Source organism: Triturus cristatus, chromosome 4_1 (assembly GCF_964204655.1).
Source record: "Triturus cristatus chromosome 4_1, aTriCri1.1, whole genome shotgun sequence".
Classification (NCBI taxonomy): Eukaryota; Metazoa; Chordata; class Amphibia; order Caudata; family Salamandridae; genus Triturus; species Triturus cristatus.
In genome coordinates, this window is record NC_140585.1 from 865633367 (window position 1) to 865650664 (window position 17298).

The 17298-nt window shown below is 46.1% G+C and overlaps 1 protein-coding gene across 2 annotated transcripts in view; it reads left to right on the forward strand.

Annotated features, from left to right (window-relative positions):
• The window catches only part of MKLN1 (muskelin 1), a 653324-nt gene that overhangs the window by 327271 nt on the left and 308755 nt on the right, over positions 1-17298 (forward strand). Inside the window, exon 8 of one of the 2 annotated variants that reach the window (XM_085653584.1) lies at positions 10020-10091. In XM_085653584.1, coding sequence (XP_085509710.1) covers positions 10020-10091 — 72 coding nt within the window. The remainder of the gene's footprint in view (positions 1-10019; positions 10092-17298) is intronic. The other variant, XM_085653585.1, reaches the window with a different exon arrangement.

Sequence of the window (17298 nt, forward strand, 5' to 3'; positions counted from 1 at the left end):
CCAGGAAAGCAGCAGTTTGGGTTAAGAAAGGGTGTGTTTAGAATCGGGATCTGGGTCAGTTAACTCCCTGTCTGCTTTGGTGTCACATTCTTGGTGGCTAAAGCTTTCTTATAGATGTTCAGGTTACTGAAGAGCATTTCGCCGGCCTGCATACAAGAGTTTATACCATAGAAGTACAATGGTATCCCTTCTGACTGCTTACTTGTAGTTTCACCTTCCTCTAAAGTTGTTTACACACATTATTTTGCACATTTCAACTAAGATTACAGTGGAATATACTCAACCAAGATCAGCTGATTTCCATATAATTTAGAAATATGTAATTGCAGAGCACCTGCTTTAAAGTAAGTGAGTGCTGCACGATTCTTCAGTTGTATACAGCTGGAGGAGTTTCTTTCAAAGTTATAGTTGAAATCTAGTAGGTGTTTCTTTGTAGAGACAAAGGTGCATCTTTCTCTTTCCTGAAAGTGGAGGACTGAAAATGCTCTGCTAAAAAATCAAATTGTTTTGTACATGCTACCACTCTTCAAAGACTAATGAAGCTGCATCCGTAACACGATGTGCATGTTTAGTACAGTTGTTTCCTAGTGTACCCAAAAGAAGTGCTTGGAAGATTTTGATGTAAAGCACCCTACTCATTGCGATTTTCACTACACTCTTTGATTAGCACCGAGCAGTGACTTGGGCACAGGGACTTTATTAGCTTGGTGAATAATCTCTAGGTTTTCACAATGCTACACCACCTGGAAATTGAAAACACCCATGCCTGTTCCTCCAGAGCTAAGGGAGAATTGGTGGCTTTAGAATCCGAAAAGACAAATCGTTGTTATTCATTGTTGAGTTACGGAGACCACAGATGCAAGATACATTACTGAACATAGTACATGCTTTGGAAAATTTGAGCGGCCAAATCCCTTTGGTGTGCCTTTGGGCCCTGCGGGGACCCCATCTGGTACGGTGCCGGCAGCTTAGGCCTCGCCTCAGTTGGGCCCCCCGTGAATCCGTTCATGGATCTGGACCAGCGACGGTCGTGCTACAGTGAAGTTTCTCAACGACAGCCCTGACGCTGATTCTTACTGCGCAGTCAGCATCCACCTATGGCGCAAGCCCCATTTATATCCACAAATCCAACACTAAGTTGGAACGGAGTCGACCGAATCGGATTTCGTCACCGACGGGACCAATGTGTCCTAGGTGGGCGCCTGAGTCCTATTCTAAATGGCTAGGCTTGGAGGAAGAATGGGAGGGTACACTGGACCCTTTAGAATACCAGTTAGAAGTCTAGGAAGGTATGGACTGGTGTGAGGAACTGGGTGATGCCACTGGTTTGGGCACATCCCCAGATACTGGTATACTTTCTCCCTCTACTGTGGCTACGGAGGAGGGAGCATCATATTCCATAGTGGTGAAGAGGGCAGCTGAGGTTCTGGATCTCGAGTTGCCCTCAGTGGCAGTCAAGACTAACATCTTAACGTAAGTGCGACAACCAGAAGCTTCTGCTTCCAAACCTGTGCTCCCGTTTAATGAAGCACTAACAGATCTCCTTCTGGGACCCTGGTTCAAGCCCAGCACAGGGATTTCTGTGAATAGAACAATTGCCTGCTGCCACCGTCCCACATCTGGAGAACCCAACTTCCTCACCCAACACCCCACCCCTCAGAGCTTGGTGGTACAAGCTTCTACATCGCATGGCACATTCCCTGCCACACCACCGGACAGGGAATCCAAGAGATTAAATAGCTTGGGATAGATCTTTTCTTCCACCAGCCTTGCATTGCGGTCATGTTGGGCCGCTACTCCCACATTCTTTGGCACATGGTTGAACAAGTGCTACCACAGGTCTCAGAGGAGGCCTGGGCCGTTTTCTCCCAAGCGTTCAAGAATGGGAGAGATGTAGCCAAGTTCACCATTAGGTGTGGTTTGGACACAGCCAACTCACTGGGCAGAGTGGTTTTGTCTATGGTGACACTTAAACCCCATGCCTAGCTGAGAACATCTGGCCATTCAGAGGATGCTCAGACTTCCCTTATGAACCTACCCTTTGATGGCAACTGTTTCTTCCAAGACAAGACAGACTCTGTGCTAGAGCGCTTTAAGGATTGCCGGCTATGGGCAAGTCCTTGGGCCTCGGAGTTGCCCCACGTCATCTCCAGCAAGCTTCCCAGAGTGGGCTGGGGCGAGGGTGCATTTCAAATGGACCCCATAGGTCAGGTATTCAGAGGTCTATCACAACCACCAATACCCCTGCAGCCTCTAAGCCCTCCTAACAAGTGTCCAGTTGGTAGCAGAATCAGCCATCATTTCCACCACTGGCAGTCCATAACACCAGGCAGGTGGATTTTATAGATTATTCGGCAGGTCCACTCCCTTCCTTTAGAATTTTCCACTCCTCCTCTGCCTCCATCTCACGATCGGCTGATGAAGGATCATTTGACCTTGGTCCCCAAGGAAGTCACTACTCTCTTGGCCAAGGGAGTCATTGAGAGGGTTCCGGTGTCAAAAGTAATGAGTGGTTGATATCTTCTCTACTTTCTGATCCCCAAAAAGAACAAAGGGCTTCACCCTACTTTTGATCTGAGAACCTACAACCTTAGCCTCAAAAAAGATAATTTTAAGATGCTCACATTGGCTCAGGTTTTTGTCTGCCCTGGACCCAGAAGTCTGGATGGTAGCGTTGGACTTGCAGAAAGCCTATTTTCACATCCCCGTCCTGCCCGCCCATCAACGTTACCTACAGTTCATAGTGAGCCACGAGCACTTTCAATCCATTGTGCTCCCTTACGGCCTTACCAGTGCCCCTTGCGTATTCCTCAAGGTGATGTTAGTGGTCGTAGCTCATTTGCAGAGATCAGGGGTGCCAGTCTTCCTCTATCTTGACGTCTGACTTTTTAAGGCGGGTTCATCCCAGCTTGTCATCTCTCACCTACAGACTACAGCGAACCTCCTGCATTCTCTGTGGTCCACTACCAACTTGCCAAAGTCACACCTGACTCCCTCTCGACACTCCCATTCATTGGAGCTGTTCTGGACATAGTTCAGTTTCGGGCTTATCCTCCCGAGCAACGATTCTGGGATAATAAGTCTATGATACTGATGTTTCAGGCTCTATCTTGGATTTCCATGAGAATGACTGAGTCTGCGGGCTAATGGTCTCCTCGATCCTGCTGGTGACACATGCCAGATGGCATATTAGGGGTCTGCAGTGGGACCTGAATTTCCAGTGGGCCCAGCACCAGGGAAATCTCTCCGACATGGTCCAGATGTCAGAGGGAACTGCAAAAGACCTGCATTGTTGGCTAACAAACCGCGATTGGGTCAAAGGTAGAGCCCTCTCCCTTCCCCAGCCAGGTCTCACAGCAGTGACATTTTCGTCCCTTCTGGGATGGGGCTGTCATCTGGGAGAGGCGGAGATTAGAAGCCTCTGGTCCCTGTTGGAATTCAGGCTCTGCATAAACATGCTGGAGCTCCGAGCAATCCGACTGGCAATGAAAGCCTTTCTACCCTCTATCAAGGGAAGGCTGGTGCAGGTGTTCACGGACAACACCAATGCCATGCAGTACTGTAACAAACGGGGCGGGGTGGGGTCGTGGACCCTTATGTTAGGAAGCCCTGTGTCTCTGTAAATGGCTGGAACAGCAGGGCATATTCCTGGTGGCTCAACACCTGGCAGGTTTCCTGAATGCCAGAGTGGACAAACTCAGCTATCGAGTGCCTAGCGGATCAGAAATGGTGTCTCCATTCGAAGGTGGCGCATGGTCTCGTTCAGCAGTGGTCGATCCTCCGATCAGGCTGCCCCTACGGGAGGATCTTCTGTTGCAGCAGCAGGGTAGGGTTCTTCACCCAAATCTGTCAACTCTATGCCTTCTTGCGTGGAGATTAAGCGGTGACAGTTGACAGCTTTCGATCTTCCTCCCAAGGTCTGCAATGTTATTCTGGCGGCCAGGTGTCCCTCCACCCAAACGAAATACGCCTGCTTGTGGAATAAATTTGCCTTGTATTGACCCTCATTCTGCTTCCCTTTCTGATGTCCTCCTTTTTAGGTCTCGCCTGAGCCAGTGCATGCAGTGCTCTAGCGAGACATTTAGTGAGTGGGCTTTCAAAAGTCTGACCGGGTGGCATAGAGCGTGCGGTTACACGCTGTCGCGGTTTTCGTGATCTTCTCCTCGGGATGGCACTGATGCTAGGTATGGGTCCCCCTCCCATCCGTCCCCAGCCCGGAGAATGTGGAATACCCTCGGACTAGGGAGACGGGTGAGCGAGGGAAAACGGCATAGGAACAGCCGAGAGAGGGAGACCTGGAAGAAAGAAGCACTGGGTGAGAAGAGGAGCGAGGACCCCTGCACCCCTCCCAATCACCCCCTTGGAGTGTTAAGACCCTAGTACCTGGCTCTCCTGTCTCTCCGAGACCGAGGGTCGTTGAGCTGAACAGGGAGGCTTCGTGGATCACCACGACGAGTCGAACCAAGGTTTTGGGGTGGCGCTACCACTTCAACGCTCGGAACTCCGTGAGCGGAGGAGCGCCAAACAGGGAAGGGTCTCTTCCCTCCCTTCACGAAGTGTGGGCTTGGCGGGTTCCGCTCGTGTCCCTCCCGACAGTCTGGGGAGACACGACCAGAAAACAGTGGAGAGATGGCGGGAGATCCCTTCGGAGATGTCCGCGCTTCCACTCTATGCTCCCTGATCCGCCGGGAGCAGAGGAACGCACTCCGAGGGACGGTACGCCCGGAACTCCGAGGGCTGACTTGAAGAGTCGTTCGCCTGGGAATCCGAGGGCGGTGCTGGGTTGAGGTGTGCCCGGAAATCCGTGGGCCGTGATGGGGAGAAGTATGCCCGGAAATCCGTGGGCCGTGATGGGGAGAAGTATGCCCGGAAATCCGTGGGCCGAGGTGGAACTCCGGGGTTCCGACGAGGGGATGGCTGCGAGGGTTCAGGCGAGCCGGGGGACTGGTCTTGCGGCGTTAGCGAGGTCCACGGCGAGCACAGAGACACTCACCGAGCGGTCCGGGCTTCGGCAACGTCACTGGCACTGGATGGAGGAAGCTCCGAGGGCCGCTGGAAGTTCCGACGATCCGCTGATGCTGGTGGGCTGGAAACCGCGAAGATGTCGCACTGGGGGCCGTTGTAATGATTGTGAGAATCATAGGCAACGCCCCCGTGGTGGCTGTGGGCTTTTATGCGCGGAGGGGAGGTGACGTGATCGCGCGGCCGCCGCGCCTCTGGGGCTTGTAGTTCTTCGCGCTGGCGCCGGCGATCACGGATCATGACACACGCACAGTGACGAGCAGAGGTGCCATCTGGCTTTCCTCTCTCGTCATGGTGCGCGCACACCACTCGCCACAGCTGTTTTCACTTTTGCCGTAGCGCGCGCGCACCACTTGCGTGTTTTTTAAAATTTAAATTTCTGTTTAGCGCGCGCGCGCGCGTGCACACAACTCCCGGGCTTGTTTGTTTTTCTTACCAGCAGGTCATACATATTGTTGCAAAATCTGAAATGTCAGCGTGGCAATAACTGGTTTATGCATAAATCGGACATCTGGCCCATTCCGTTTATCAACAAGCCATTCCATTATCTCGTACATGACTGGCATTTTTTCTCTCTCGAGTGAAATCATCGTGTGCTTTCGCTTTTGGAATGTACCATTCTCTCAGCTTTTGTTTGCAGCTGCTGCCCGTCTGACAGATGTGGTGCAACCGCTATTCTTGTGGTTTGGGAGCGTGCAGGGCTTGTTCAGCGAAATGTGCCAAAAAAAAACCCGAGATCTTTAATCTAGATACCCCGTTTAATGCAACGGAGAGAGGAATGGTTCGCATACGCACGCGTCTTGGGATTGGACTCTATTGGGCTGCATAAGGTCACACATAACCTCCAGCTGATTCTTTGGACAGGCCAGGGAAGTCTGGGTACCTTAACGATTCTTTTAAAGATGCAAAGGTTCTAGAAAGCCCTCTGTCAACATTTGCTATTTTCCAAATGGACGACTACTTTCCACTTCTGTTCATGTGAAATCTGCTTTGGGAACTTGTATCGTCCAACGCTTTAAACTGAATTCAGCATTTTCAATGCATTACAAAATGTAATTACCACTATTACTAGCTCTGGTTTGACAGTACTGCCCAATTATTATTAAAGGTTTAAAGTACAGATTAGAGAAGGTTTGGTGTGCCGCTCAGAGGAGTGTTTAATCTCACCTCAGGTGTATCATTCCATTTTCTTTAAAGTGATTCCATCACAATGCTCGAGGGACTATTTTGCCAGTGAAAAGTACACTCTGTCATCAAAGTATCATATTAATTTCTTTTTCTTGTATATGCAACCAATAAGATACCAATCCTTTTTTGGCAAATTGTCTGACTTTAATGTGCTAAACTACATTTGTAAATGCCTGTGATTAGATGCATCATTACATCAATCCTTTTACTCATTCATCCATGCATGTATCCATCCATCTTTTCAATCACCCGCAATCCACTACTTCACTCACACATCTATCCATGCATCCATCCATTTATCTTTCACTCATCCATCCACCCTTTCACTCAGCCTTCCATTCACTCATCCACCCGGCCATCCATCTGTCTACCCTTTTATTAATTCATTCAATCTTTCACTCATCCATCCTTACACCCATTCTTTCACTCAATCATCCATCCATCTATCATCCATTTATCAACCCATTCAACACGTCCATCCATCCAGCCTTTCACCCATACATCTAGCTACTCTTTCACTCATCATCTAACCTTTCATTCATTAATCCATCCATCTTTTCGCTCATCATCCATCCACCCTTTCACACATCCATCCACACTTTCACTCATCCATCCACCCTTTCACTCATCCATCCTTACATCCATCCTTACACTCATTCATCCATGCATGTATTCATCTACCCCTTCAATCACCCACCCATCCACCATTTCACTCATCCATCCATCCATCCTTTCACTCACTCACTTTCCGACCCTTTTAACCAGCTATGCAGAAATAAAAAATAACACCATTTTTTATTGAATGCAACTTTACAGTTTTCATTAGGTGACAGTGAACACTTGGAAAATGCAGGTGTTAGCTAGAGTGAGGAGAATAAAAGAACTACTATTCCGAGGCAACCATTATGTCAATGGGTGGAAAAAATTGTCTTTTCTTTTAATTAACATCCAAAACACAGATTTGGAGCTTAGCTACTACCTATTTATTTTTTATGTCACCAAAAAGGCAAAGCTATCCACACAGTTCCACACCACAGAATTCAACTCCACACATTTCCAATCCACACCACATAATTCAACACTAAACCACATAATTCAACTCAACACAATTACACTACACGCCACATACATCCATTCCACACCACAGAATTCCACATCATGCCACACAATTCAGAAGGACAACACATAATTGAGAGTAATCGAGCATAGCCAATAGGTCTCGCCTTTGGGACCTTTTAAGTGTTTAACCATGCAACAGTTGATGTTGTTGCACCAAGGATATTGTGCTGCATAACTAAATACGCATAAGGTCCCGAAAGCGAGACCTATTGGCTATGCCAATGCTTGTTATTCTTACCCTTGCCCAGCAGGGCTCTGCTCTGGGTACTCTAAAGGGTTACCTTTCTGATCAGTCAGCCTTTTTTGCGGCAGCCGGACTAACCCTCTTTATTAAAGTCCCCTATTGTAAATATGTTTCTTAAAGGTCATGTAAATTTGTTCCCCCCCTTCTCCTTTCATTATGCCCCAGTAAGATCTAAATTTTGTTCTCACTTTCTTGATGTGTGCTCCTTTCCAGCCTTTGCGTAATTGTCCCCACTGGCTGCAGGTGAGCTGCAGGCTTTTTCATCCAAGCCTCCATTCCTGTCTGTTTTTCCAGAGACAAACTGGTGCTTCTCACTAGGGCCTCTTTCTTGCCGAAAGCGGTAACACCATTCCTTGTGGGCCAATCCGTCACCTTGCCCATTTTGTACGCTTCTCCACATCCCTCAGAAGAAGAGGAGCGACTCCACCTTCTGGACCCAAAAAGAGCATTGTCGTTCTTCCTTATCTGTACACAAAAGTTCTGGGTGGATGACCAACTCTTCGTGGGGTATCTTGGAGTGAAGAAGGATTGGGCGGTGCAGAAACAAACCATTTCATGCTGGGTCATTCTCTGTATTAAAATCTGCTACGCACTGGCAAAGAGGCAGCCCCCTGAGGGGTAAAGGGTTGATTCTACCATAACTAAAGCTGTGACTACTGTGTTAGGTAAGGAATCTGCGGATAGCTATTGTCTCTACCAGATAATGCGTTACTGAAGGTAAGTAACTTGTTCATTGGGTATACAGAGCTCACTAATGTTTTGGCAAACTCTGCCGCTGCCACTGGTGGGAAGGATAGTGGTGTCTGAAATGTTTCTCCCTCTGAGATGCCTATATCTCTATCAATGTAGAATGTACCTGATCTTGGAACAAACTTTTCAGCATGTACACAGCCTCCTGCGTGGTTTGGTCTAGGGGAGAAATTGAAACAGAATTAAACGTGAGACTTTACATTGTAGATATGTGGAGGGAGGGCTGCAAGTGCCAGTTTTGGAAGGGTACTACTGAGCAGCCCAACTACAACATATCCCCGGGTGGTTTGCGCAGGATCAGTCACCCAATCTGATGTAGCAAAAGGCAAGAATAGAGAAGGTCGAGTTCTTGTCCAATCTCTTCCAGAAGTCAAAGCAAAAAAATGAGACACACACCTGAATAAAATGATGTTCAGCGTCTGGGGAAGATTGATGAGGAAACTCAAGGCTAGTGCGCGTTTTGCTCCACAGGCGCCATTATGAAAGCTCCCAAAATGTAATCATACTTGGGACGACATGGATTTGGTTTATGGAAAATATGTGCTTCTTATCTTATATAAGCCCTACTCAAAGATTAATTGTTTATCGCCTTATTAAGTGTGCAGCGCATGTGCAGATTGGAGCCAGACCAAGTTTAGCGATATCATAAATTGCAAAAATCCGCACAGAACACATGCGGAACAGTCCCATGTATTCCACTGTCATCAAAGACCTTGGATATATAGTTAATAGTTGTGTAGGACTGAAGTGCATTGGCTAGGCTATAAATGGCATTAAGGGAAGCCATTCCTCACACTAGAATACCAGCAAAAAGTAAGTAGGAGGTGGACTGTGAGAAAGATATCCCGGATCAAAAAGGCAGGAAGGCATCGTTGTGACATGATGACATGACAACAGACACTGGAGGCATGCTCAGTGGGAATAAACACTGTTCAGCAAGCTTAAGATTCCACAGTTGGCATTGATGGAGACCAAGAGTCTTAAAGCTGGTCACTGGTAAGTATTTGCTGGACATTTGGTGCACCCTTTGGACACTAGAATACCCTAAGAAAATGTGCGACATACGTTGGAACTTAATGGTAACACGAAAAACATTCAAGAAGTGCAAAAAATACTTTCATATTCTGAAATAAAAAAAAAATATTCTGCGCCTTATGTATGCAATGAAGACAATATGGTGAATTACATGACGGTATGTGAAATATCCATCATGTAATGCCATGAGTGCCAACTGTTTTTAAAACGGTTAGCAAAATGTAAAAAGATTGCAAATAACTATACATGTTGAAAAATCTATCAATGCAGAAATGGAATAAGAGAAGAAAACGATAAAAAGACTTCTGATTTACATTCTAGAGAGAGTATTAAAGCTGTGCTCTGATCGTAATATGGATATTAATTTCAGGCTTCACCGAAGTACTGGGATAGCACCTAACTTACTTTATCTCTCTGAAATAGCTACACAGAAACAGTATTGCTATTTGTTTCTTGCCACATTGCTATTTGTTTCTTACCATGTTACTAACTTCAAACCTTCACTGCAACATTTCATAGTCCGTCAAGCATGTCAGACTCTGTTCCATCTGATTATCAGGCCACAGTTTTTATCTGCAGCCTTTTGATTATTGAAAAATGTTTCTGCGTGCTACAAAAATGAGCCACTTCAGTGCATTTTTGTGTTGTTTTTTCTTTTGAGCACTAGGTGACGGAGAAGATAGCAGACCGGGGATGAGAGGTGGACATCAGATGGTCATAGATGTGGAGTCTGGTAAGCATTAAGAACTTCTCTAACAACAAATTGAATTGCCTTTCTCCTCCTGTCTTGCAACACGCCCACTACATTGAAGTGAAACACTCAGTTTTTCTCCTTTCTCTGAAATGGATTTCAAATGTCCTCTGTGTTAACTGCAGCTTTGACATGGTGTGCATGCTTATTAAAGTTGTATGCTACAAATATGCCAAAATTCTCTTTTACTCTGCAGCACCAAATTACCAAACCTTAATGGGCCAGATTCACTGTAACATAGTTTACAGGTTGATTGGCTCTATTCTTAATATCCAATCCCCTCCCCTAAGTATTTGAAATAATACCTGCAGGTCTTAAAAGGCTTGATGCCTCCGAAATTATGTGAGATTTCCTTTTTTTTTTTTTTTGCATCACTTATTACATACTTTTCTTGTTAACCTTAGTCTGTCTTTATCCCACTCTGCCACCGAGTTCCATTTATTACTTAAAGATTGTAATGTATGTTGATGCCCTTTTGTGACAGGGAGTCCCTTAAGTACTGCGGGTAATGTGGAACAACCAGAATGGACACCACAATTATAGTTCTAGTTTCCATGCTGAGTTGCCATGGGCACATGTGCTTCATTTTTTAGGTGTGCGTTTTAACAGCACAGCTCTCAAATAGACATATTTCTAGGAATATAAGTGGGATTGGGTCTTAACTTTTCGCCCATTGGTTTCTTCCACCAACCTCTTTCAGCCATTAGCTCAAGACCTTGACAGTGACATCTTACTATCTGAGCCTAGTGGACTATCCGTATCTTAACAAATGCTGTTTGGGTCTTTCCTTCCACCTCCACTCACATTGAACTATAGCTATATCTCTGTTCGCTCCATTTGGCTCCCTTGTAAGTGAAAAATGTATGAAGTGATAATGTTGCATGCTTTGGCTCATTAAACCCAGATGTTTGAGGCATGTGAGCTGTAGATCACATGCTATGCATAGATCGCCATCTAGTGTTGGGTCTGGATGTTTGCACTTTGTTTTTCTTCGAGGAAGTCTTCTTATTCACGAGGTAGGTGACTTCTCCTTTCGGTGATAGTGCGCATGGGCATCGACTCCATCTTCAGATTGTTTTTTTTCCGCCATCGGGTTCAGATGTTACTCGCTGTGCTCCGGTTCGACACCGATCCTTCAGTTTCCCTCAGTGCGTAGAATACTCACCCTCCACGGTATTGTTTCCGATCGCATATTCCATTCCTCGCGTATCGTGTTTATTTTGGAAAAACCCTCTTACGATCGGAGAGCTCGTGGTAGGCCGTTGGGTCTAGCCGCCTCAGTTCGACTCGCAGTCGATGGAACAAACTCCCTTTAAATTCTGCCCTCGGTGCCACGCGAAAATACCCGCGCACCGACTCACACAAAGTGTACAACCTGTGTTTGTCACCAGAACACAGTGAACAGGACTGTGACGCATGCCAAGCTTTCCGCTCCAAGAAGACGTTCCGCGACTGTCATGCTTGATGCCTCAACATGCAGAGCCAACACACAGGCTCCATTCCAGACATCTTCAGACCTCAATCGGATGAAGAAGCCGGCGATGCTATCGGGGCAGCGGAAGAACAGGATCCGATCTCCCTGTCCAAGGACGGCTCTGATGAGGATGAAGACATCCCGCATGGACAACGTACTGTAAGTACAGTCCATACCTCTCCCAAGTCAACCTAAAAAGAATGCTCCAGACTAACCCCCGCCCTCAGGCCCCGGTCGGTACCGAGACCACGCTTCTGATTCCCCGCCTTCCGGCTCAGCAACGGAACCTACTAAAAAGCCATCCAGCTCCGAAAAGCCCCACGCCAAGTCGAGCACCGAGCCTAAGCCTTCGGGGTCGAAGCCCAAGTCCGGCTCCTAACATCACCACTCAGCACCGAAAAGCACTTCGGATCCGACGACACCAACCCCTAAGCCATCGGCACCGAAAACTTCAGCGTTGAAACAGACTGATGTACCAAAATCACCTAAAAAGCACAATTTTGACGATCCTCTCAATAAACCGGACCCGAAACAGAAGGTGTTGTACATTCACCCTAAAACTGGACACATTACCACCAAAGTGACTCTAAAAGGAAGGACTGATACTGAAGAGGAATATCACATTCCTTTGAAGAAGAAAAATATTGGAACTATCCCTTCCTCTCCTCCTCTTCCAGCAGCACTTTCTCCTCAGTCCCTACCTGTGCCAACTTCACCTGAGCACTCACCACCACATACACCTGACAATCAGGATGATGGGATGGGGATGGTAATGATTATATCCAGCCAGGGCCTATAGATGAATGGGACGACTACAACAATGACTCGCCTGCAGACAAAGATCCTGACTTATACCCTACAAAGCCCTCTCCACCAGATGACAGTGTAGGCTATATTGAATTACTAGGCAGGGCTGCCAATTACCATGGGGTGCAGCTCCATAAAGAATCCATCGAAGAGGATTTACTTTTTGAAACGCGTAATAGTACACAAAAGTCAACACATATGTTACGCATGCTGAAAGGGATGATCAGGCATGTGGACGACCTATTTAACGATCCTGTCAGGGCACGTATCCTTACCCCTAGGGTGGATAAGAAGTATAAGCCAGCACCATCTGACCCAGTGTACATAAGGGGACATTTACCATTAGACTCATTGGTAGTTTCAAATGCACGTAAAAGGGCAAACTCCCAAGCTACAGGGGATGTCCTACCCCCAGATAAAGAATCAAAGCTTCTTGATGCATCTGGGAAAAGGGTGGTCTCACAAGCAGCAAACGTCTGGCACATATCTAACACACAAGTGCTATTAGCCAGATACAAGTGTGTGCATTGGGATGAAATGGAACAACTCATCCAATTTCTACCCCAAGAGCATAAATCTAAAGCACAAGACTTAGTACGGGAGGGACAGCTTCTTCAAACAATCAAATCCGATGTTCCGTAGATGCTGCTGACACATTTGCTAGAGCGGTAAACACTAGTGTCCTTTTAAGAAGACTCGCCTGGCTACGGATATCGGGGTTCAAACCTGAGGTTCAGACCTCCATATTGAACAGACCCTTAGATAAACAACATCTCTTTGGCCCAGTGGTAGATTCTTCACTGGAAAAGATGAAGAAGGACACTGAAGTGGCCAAATCAATAGGAGCCCTTCAGTCCGCACAAGGCCGTGGTTTCTTTCGGCGCTCCTTCTATTGAACAGGGTCCAAAAATACTTCCACAGAAACTGCATCCGCATACAAGGGAAATAACCAACCCTCTGGCCCTAAAAACTACTTCAGAGGGGTTACAGAGGAAACAACGGCAAAGGCAGAGGTAGAGGTTCTAGCACACGCACCTCCCCCTCCAATACAAAACAGTGACTTACCCATACTTCCCCCGACCACTTCACACCTGTCGGGGGGGAGGGAGGGGGGGGGGGGGGGAAACTGTCAGATTGTTTACCAACTTGGCAGTCAATAACAACAGACAAGTGGGTTCTACAGATTATCTGTTCTGGTTACTGCCTGGAGTTCATCAACACTCCTCCAAACATCCCCCCAAAGTCACACAAACTTTCTCCAGAGCACCTACACATCCTCAAACAAGAGGTACAGTCTCTACTATTAAAAGGAGCTACAGAGCCCGTACCACCATAACATCAAGGGTCAGGTGTGCACTCCTTTTACTTCCTAATACCCAAAAAGGATGGCTCTCTCAGACCAATATTAGATCTCAGAGAACTAAAGTTTTACATACAATCAGATCATTTTCACATGGTAAGACTTCAACAGGTACTACCTCTTTTGGAAAAGGAAGACTTTCTGGCTACTCTAGACTTAAAGGATGCCTACTTTCATATTCCAATCCACCCTGCTCACCGCAGATTTTTCAGGTTTGTCGTAGCAGGTCAACATTACCAGTTCAAGGTACTCCCATTTGGAGTTACTACTGCCCCCAGAGTCTTTCCAAAGTGTATGGCGGTAGTAGCTGCTCATCTAAGAAGACAAAGCATACATGTCTTCCCATACCTAGACGACTGGCTCTTCAAAGCCAGCACATACCAACAATGTCTCAAGCATAATTCCATAACCATTCAGTTACTCCACCAACTGGGGTTTACAGTCAATGTGTTAAAATCACATCTTCAGCCAGCCAAAACTCAGAACTACCTAGGAGCCACGTTAGATACTCAAAGGGCTCTGGCGTTTCCCAACGCAGCCAGAATTCGAAACATTCAGACGTTCGTTCTCCAGTTTCAAGCCAATATATCACTTCGAGCTCGAGTATATATGCAACTGCTGGGAATGATGGCATCTTGCATCATGATCGTTCCCCATGCCAGGCTGCACATGCGTCCACTTCAGGAATTGTTAGCCAGTCATTGGAACCAGTCACAAGGTCTATTAACCGATCTATTGTTGGTAAGTGGCCGTACTCATCGCTCTCTGCAGTGGTGGAACACACAATTTGTTAAAAGGACGGTCTTTCATAGACCCCATTCCACAGACCGTATTAACAACGGACGCGTCCCTTACTGGCTGGTGAGCTCATCTTCGGCAACACACAGTACAGGGTCTCTGGAGCCAACAGCAAAGAATGCTCCATATAAATTATTTAGAGCTGATGGCAATCTTTCTAGCTCTCAAAGCCTGTCAAGATCACCTGTCTGGTAAAGCTGTCTTGATTCGAACTGACAACATGACAGCTATGTATTATATACAGAAACAGAGGGGACACTCTATCTCCAGCTGTCCCACTAAGCCCAATAAATCTGGAGGTGGGATGTTTACCACAATATCTTTCTCCTAGCAGAACACGTCCCAGGAGTGAACAACCAGATTGCAGACCACCTTAGCAGGCAGAGGTATCAAATTCACGAATGGGAACTTCACCCTCAAGTTCTCCTCCCATACTTCCAAACTTGGGGAGTCCCTCACATCTGTTTGCAACACCCCAAAACGCAAAATGCCATGCTTTGCCTCCAGGTACCCACACCCGTTATCCAAAGGCAATGCTCTGTGGATGCACTGGCCAGGGATATTTGCTTATGCTTTTCCGCCTCTCCAACTAATTCCATCAGTGGTTCAGAAACTCAGGCAAACATCTCTCAAACTAATCCTGGTAGCTCCTACATGGGCACATCAACCCTGGTTAACAACCCTGTTGGAGCTCTCCCTGGTACCGCATCAAAAATTACATTTAACTCCCAATCTCCTCACACAGAGCCATGGAGAAATCAAACACCCAGTTCCCAAACAACTGAAACTCGCGATCTGCCTCCTGAAGTCATAGTTTGGTTATCTGAATCTCCCACCAGACTGTATGAACATTATTAGGGAGACCAGAAGGCCTACTACAAGAGCCTGCTACGCAGTCAGATGGAAGCGTTTTGTTATCTATTGCAATAACAATCACACCAACCCTCTTGATGCTTCCATACAAAACATTCTCTGATACCTGTTACATTTACAGAAGTCAGCATTGACCTACACGTCCATCAGACTGCATCTCGCTGCGAGCTGCGTTTCTTCAAAATAGGCAACATCTATCCATATTTAGAGTGCCTGTAATTAAAGCCTTCATGGAAGGACTAAAAAGAGTTATACCACCAAGAATTCCACTTGCCCCAGTATGGAAACTTAACATAGTCCTTACAAGATTATTGGACCCACCATTTGAACCCATGCACAAATGTGAACTACAGTTCCTCACTTGGAAGACAGCATTCCTCATTGCAATCGCTTCATTAGGGAGAGTTGGGGAACTACGGGCACTAAGCATAGAAGATCCTTTTTTCCAACAAAGATAAAGTGGTTCTTTGAACAAATCCCAAATGCCTACCTAAGATAGTATCTGCATTTCACCTAAATCAGTCTGTAGAATTACCTGTATTCTTCCCTCAACCTTATTCTGTTGCAGAACGAGCTCTACACACCTTAGATGTTAGAAGAGCACTATTGTACTACACGGAAAAAACAAAAGCATTTCGTAAGACCAAACAACTCTTTGTCGCTTTTGCACCACCTCATAAGGGCAATCCTATCTCCAAATCAGGAATTGCTAGGTGGATTGTTAAATGTATTCAAATTTGCTATGCAAAAGCCAAGAGGAAAATAACTGTACCCCCTAAAGCTCATTCCACTCATAAAATGGGGGCTACTATGGGTTTCTTGGGGAACATACCTATTACTGATATCTGCAGAGCTGCAACGTGGTCCACACAACACACTTTCACCAAGCACTATTGTGTAGATGTGTTAGCAAGACAACCAGCTAATGTGGGCCAAGCAGTACATAAAACGCTGTTTCATGCAACTCCATCAGTTACAGGATAGCCACCGCTTAGGGGAGACTGCTGTATAGTCTATGCATAGCATGTGATCTACAGCTCACATGCCTCGAACGGAAAATGCTACTTACCCAGTATGCATCTGTTCTTGGCTTGTAGAGCTGTAGAATCTCATGCACCCACCCGCCTCCCCGGTTACCTGTAGCTGCTGTAGTTCTCTTGTCACTATATATACATAAGCATGGACATCTCTATTCTTTACTATTACTCAATTATCTCACCCTCTGCGGGAAAACAATCTGAAGATGGAGTCGATGACCATGCGCACTATCACCGAAAGGAGGAGTCACCTACCTCGTGACTAAGAAGACTTCTTCTTAAAAAAAAAAAGTGCAAGCATCCGGACCCAACACTAGATGGCGATCTATGCATAGCATGAGATTGACCAGCTCTACATGCAAAGAACAGATGCATACTGGGTAAGTAGCTTTTTCCTTATTGTTTTTGACAATGCTTGTTCTTTGTCTTCATAATTGAGATGTGGGTGTCAGAGTTCTGCATTGAGTCTTTCTATTTCACTACCCATATTCCAGCCTACATGATGATAATAGGCTCTATCAGTTAAGGATAGTTTCAGGCTTCAACTAGGTTGCAAATTCACCTACTTACGCTTGCATCTCGCATATGCACTTGGATCCGAAGATAACTTACTGAAGAGGTAGAAACCTACTTTATCTGCATTATTCTTTGTCTTCAGCAAAGGGTTTGAATGAAGTTCTAGATTTCTTTTTGTCTATACTTTTCATTCATTTCCCACTGGAGTTTGATTTTGTTTTATTCTGTAGACCTCTGGTATAGCTCACTTCACTGATTTAGGCATACTCATCATTTCTTGTTAAGTGTAGATCCAGAGGAAAAAAAATACTTTGGAGTTTATTG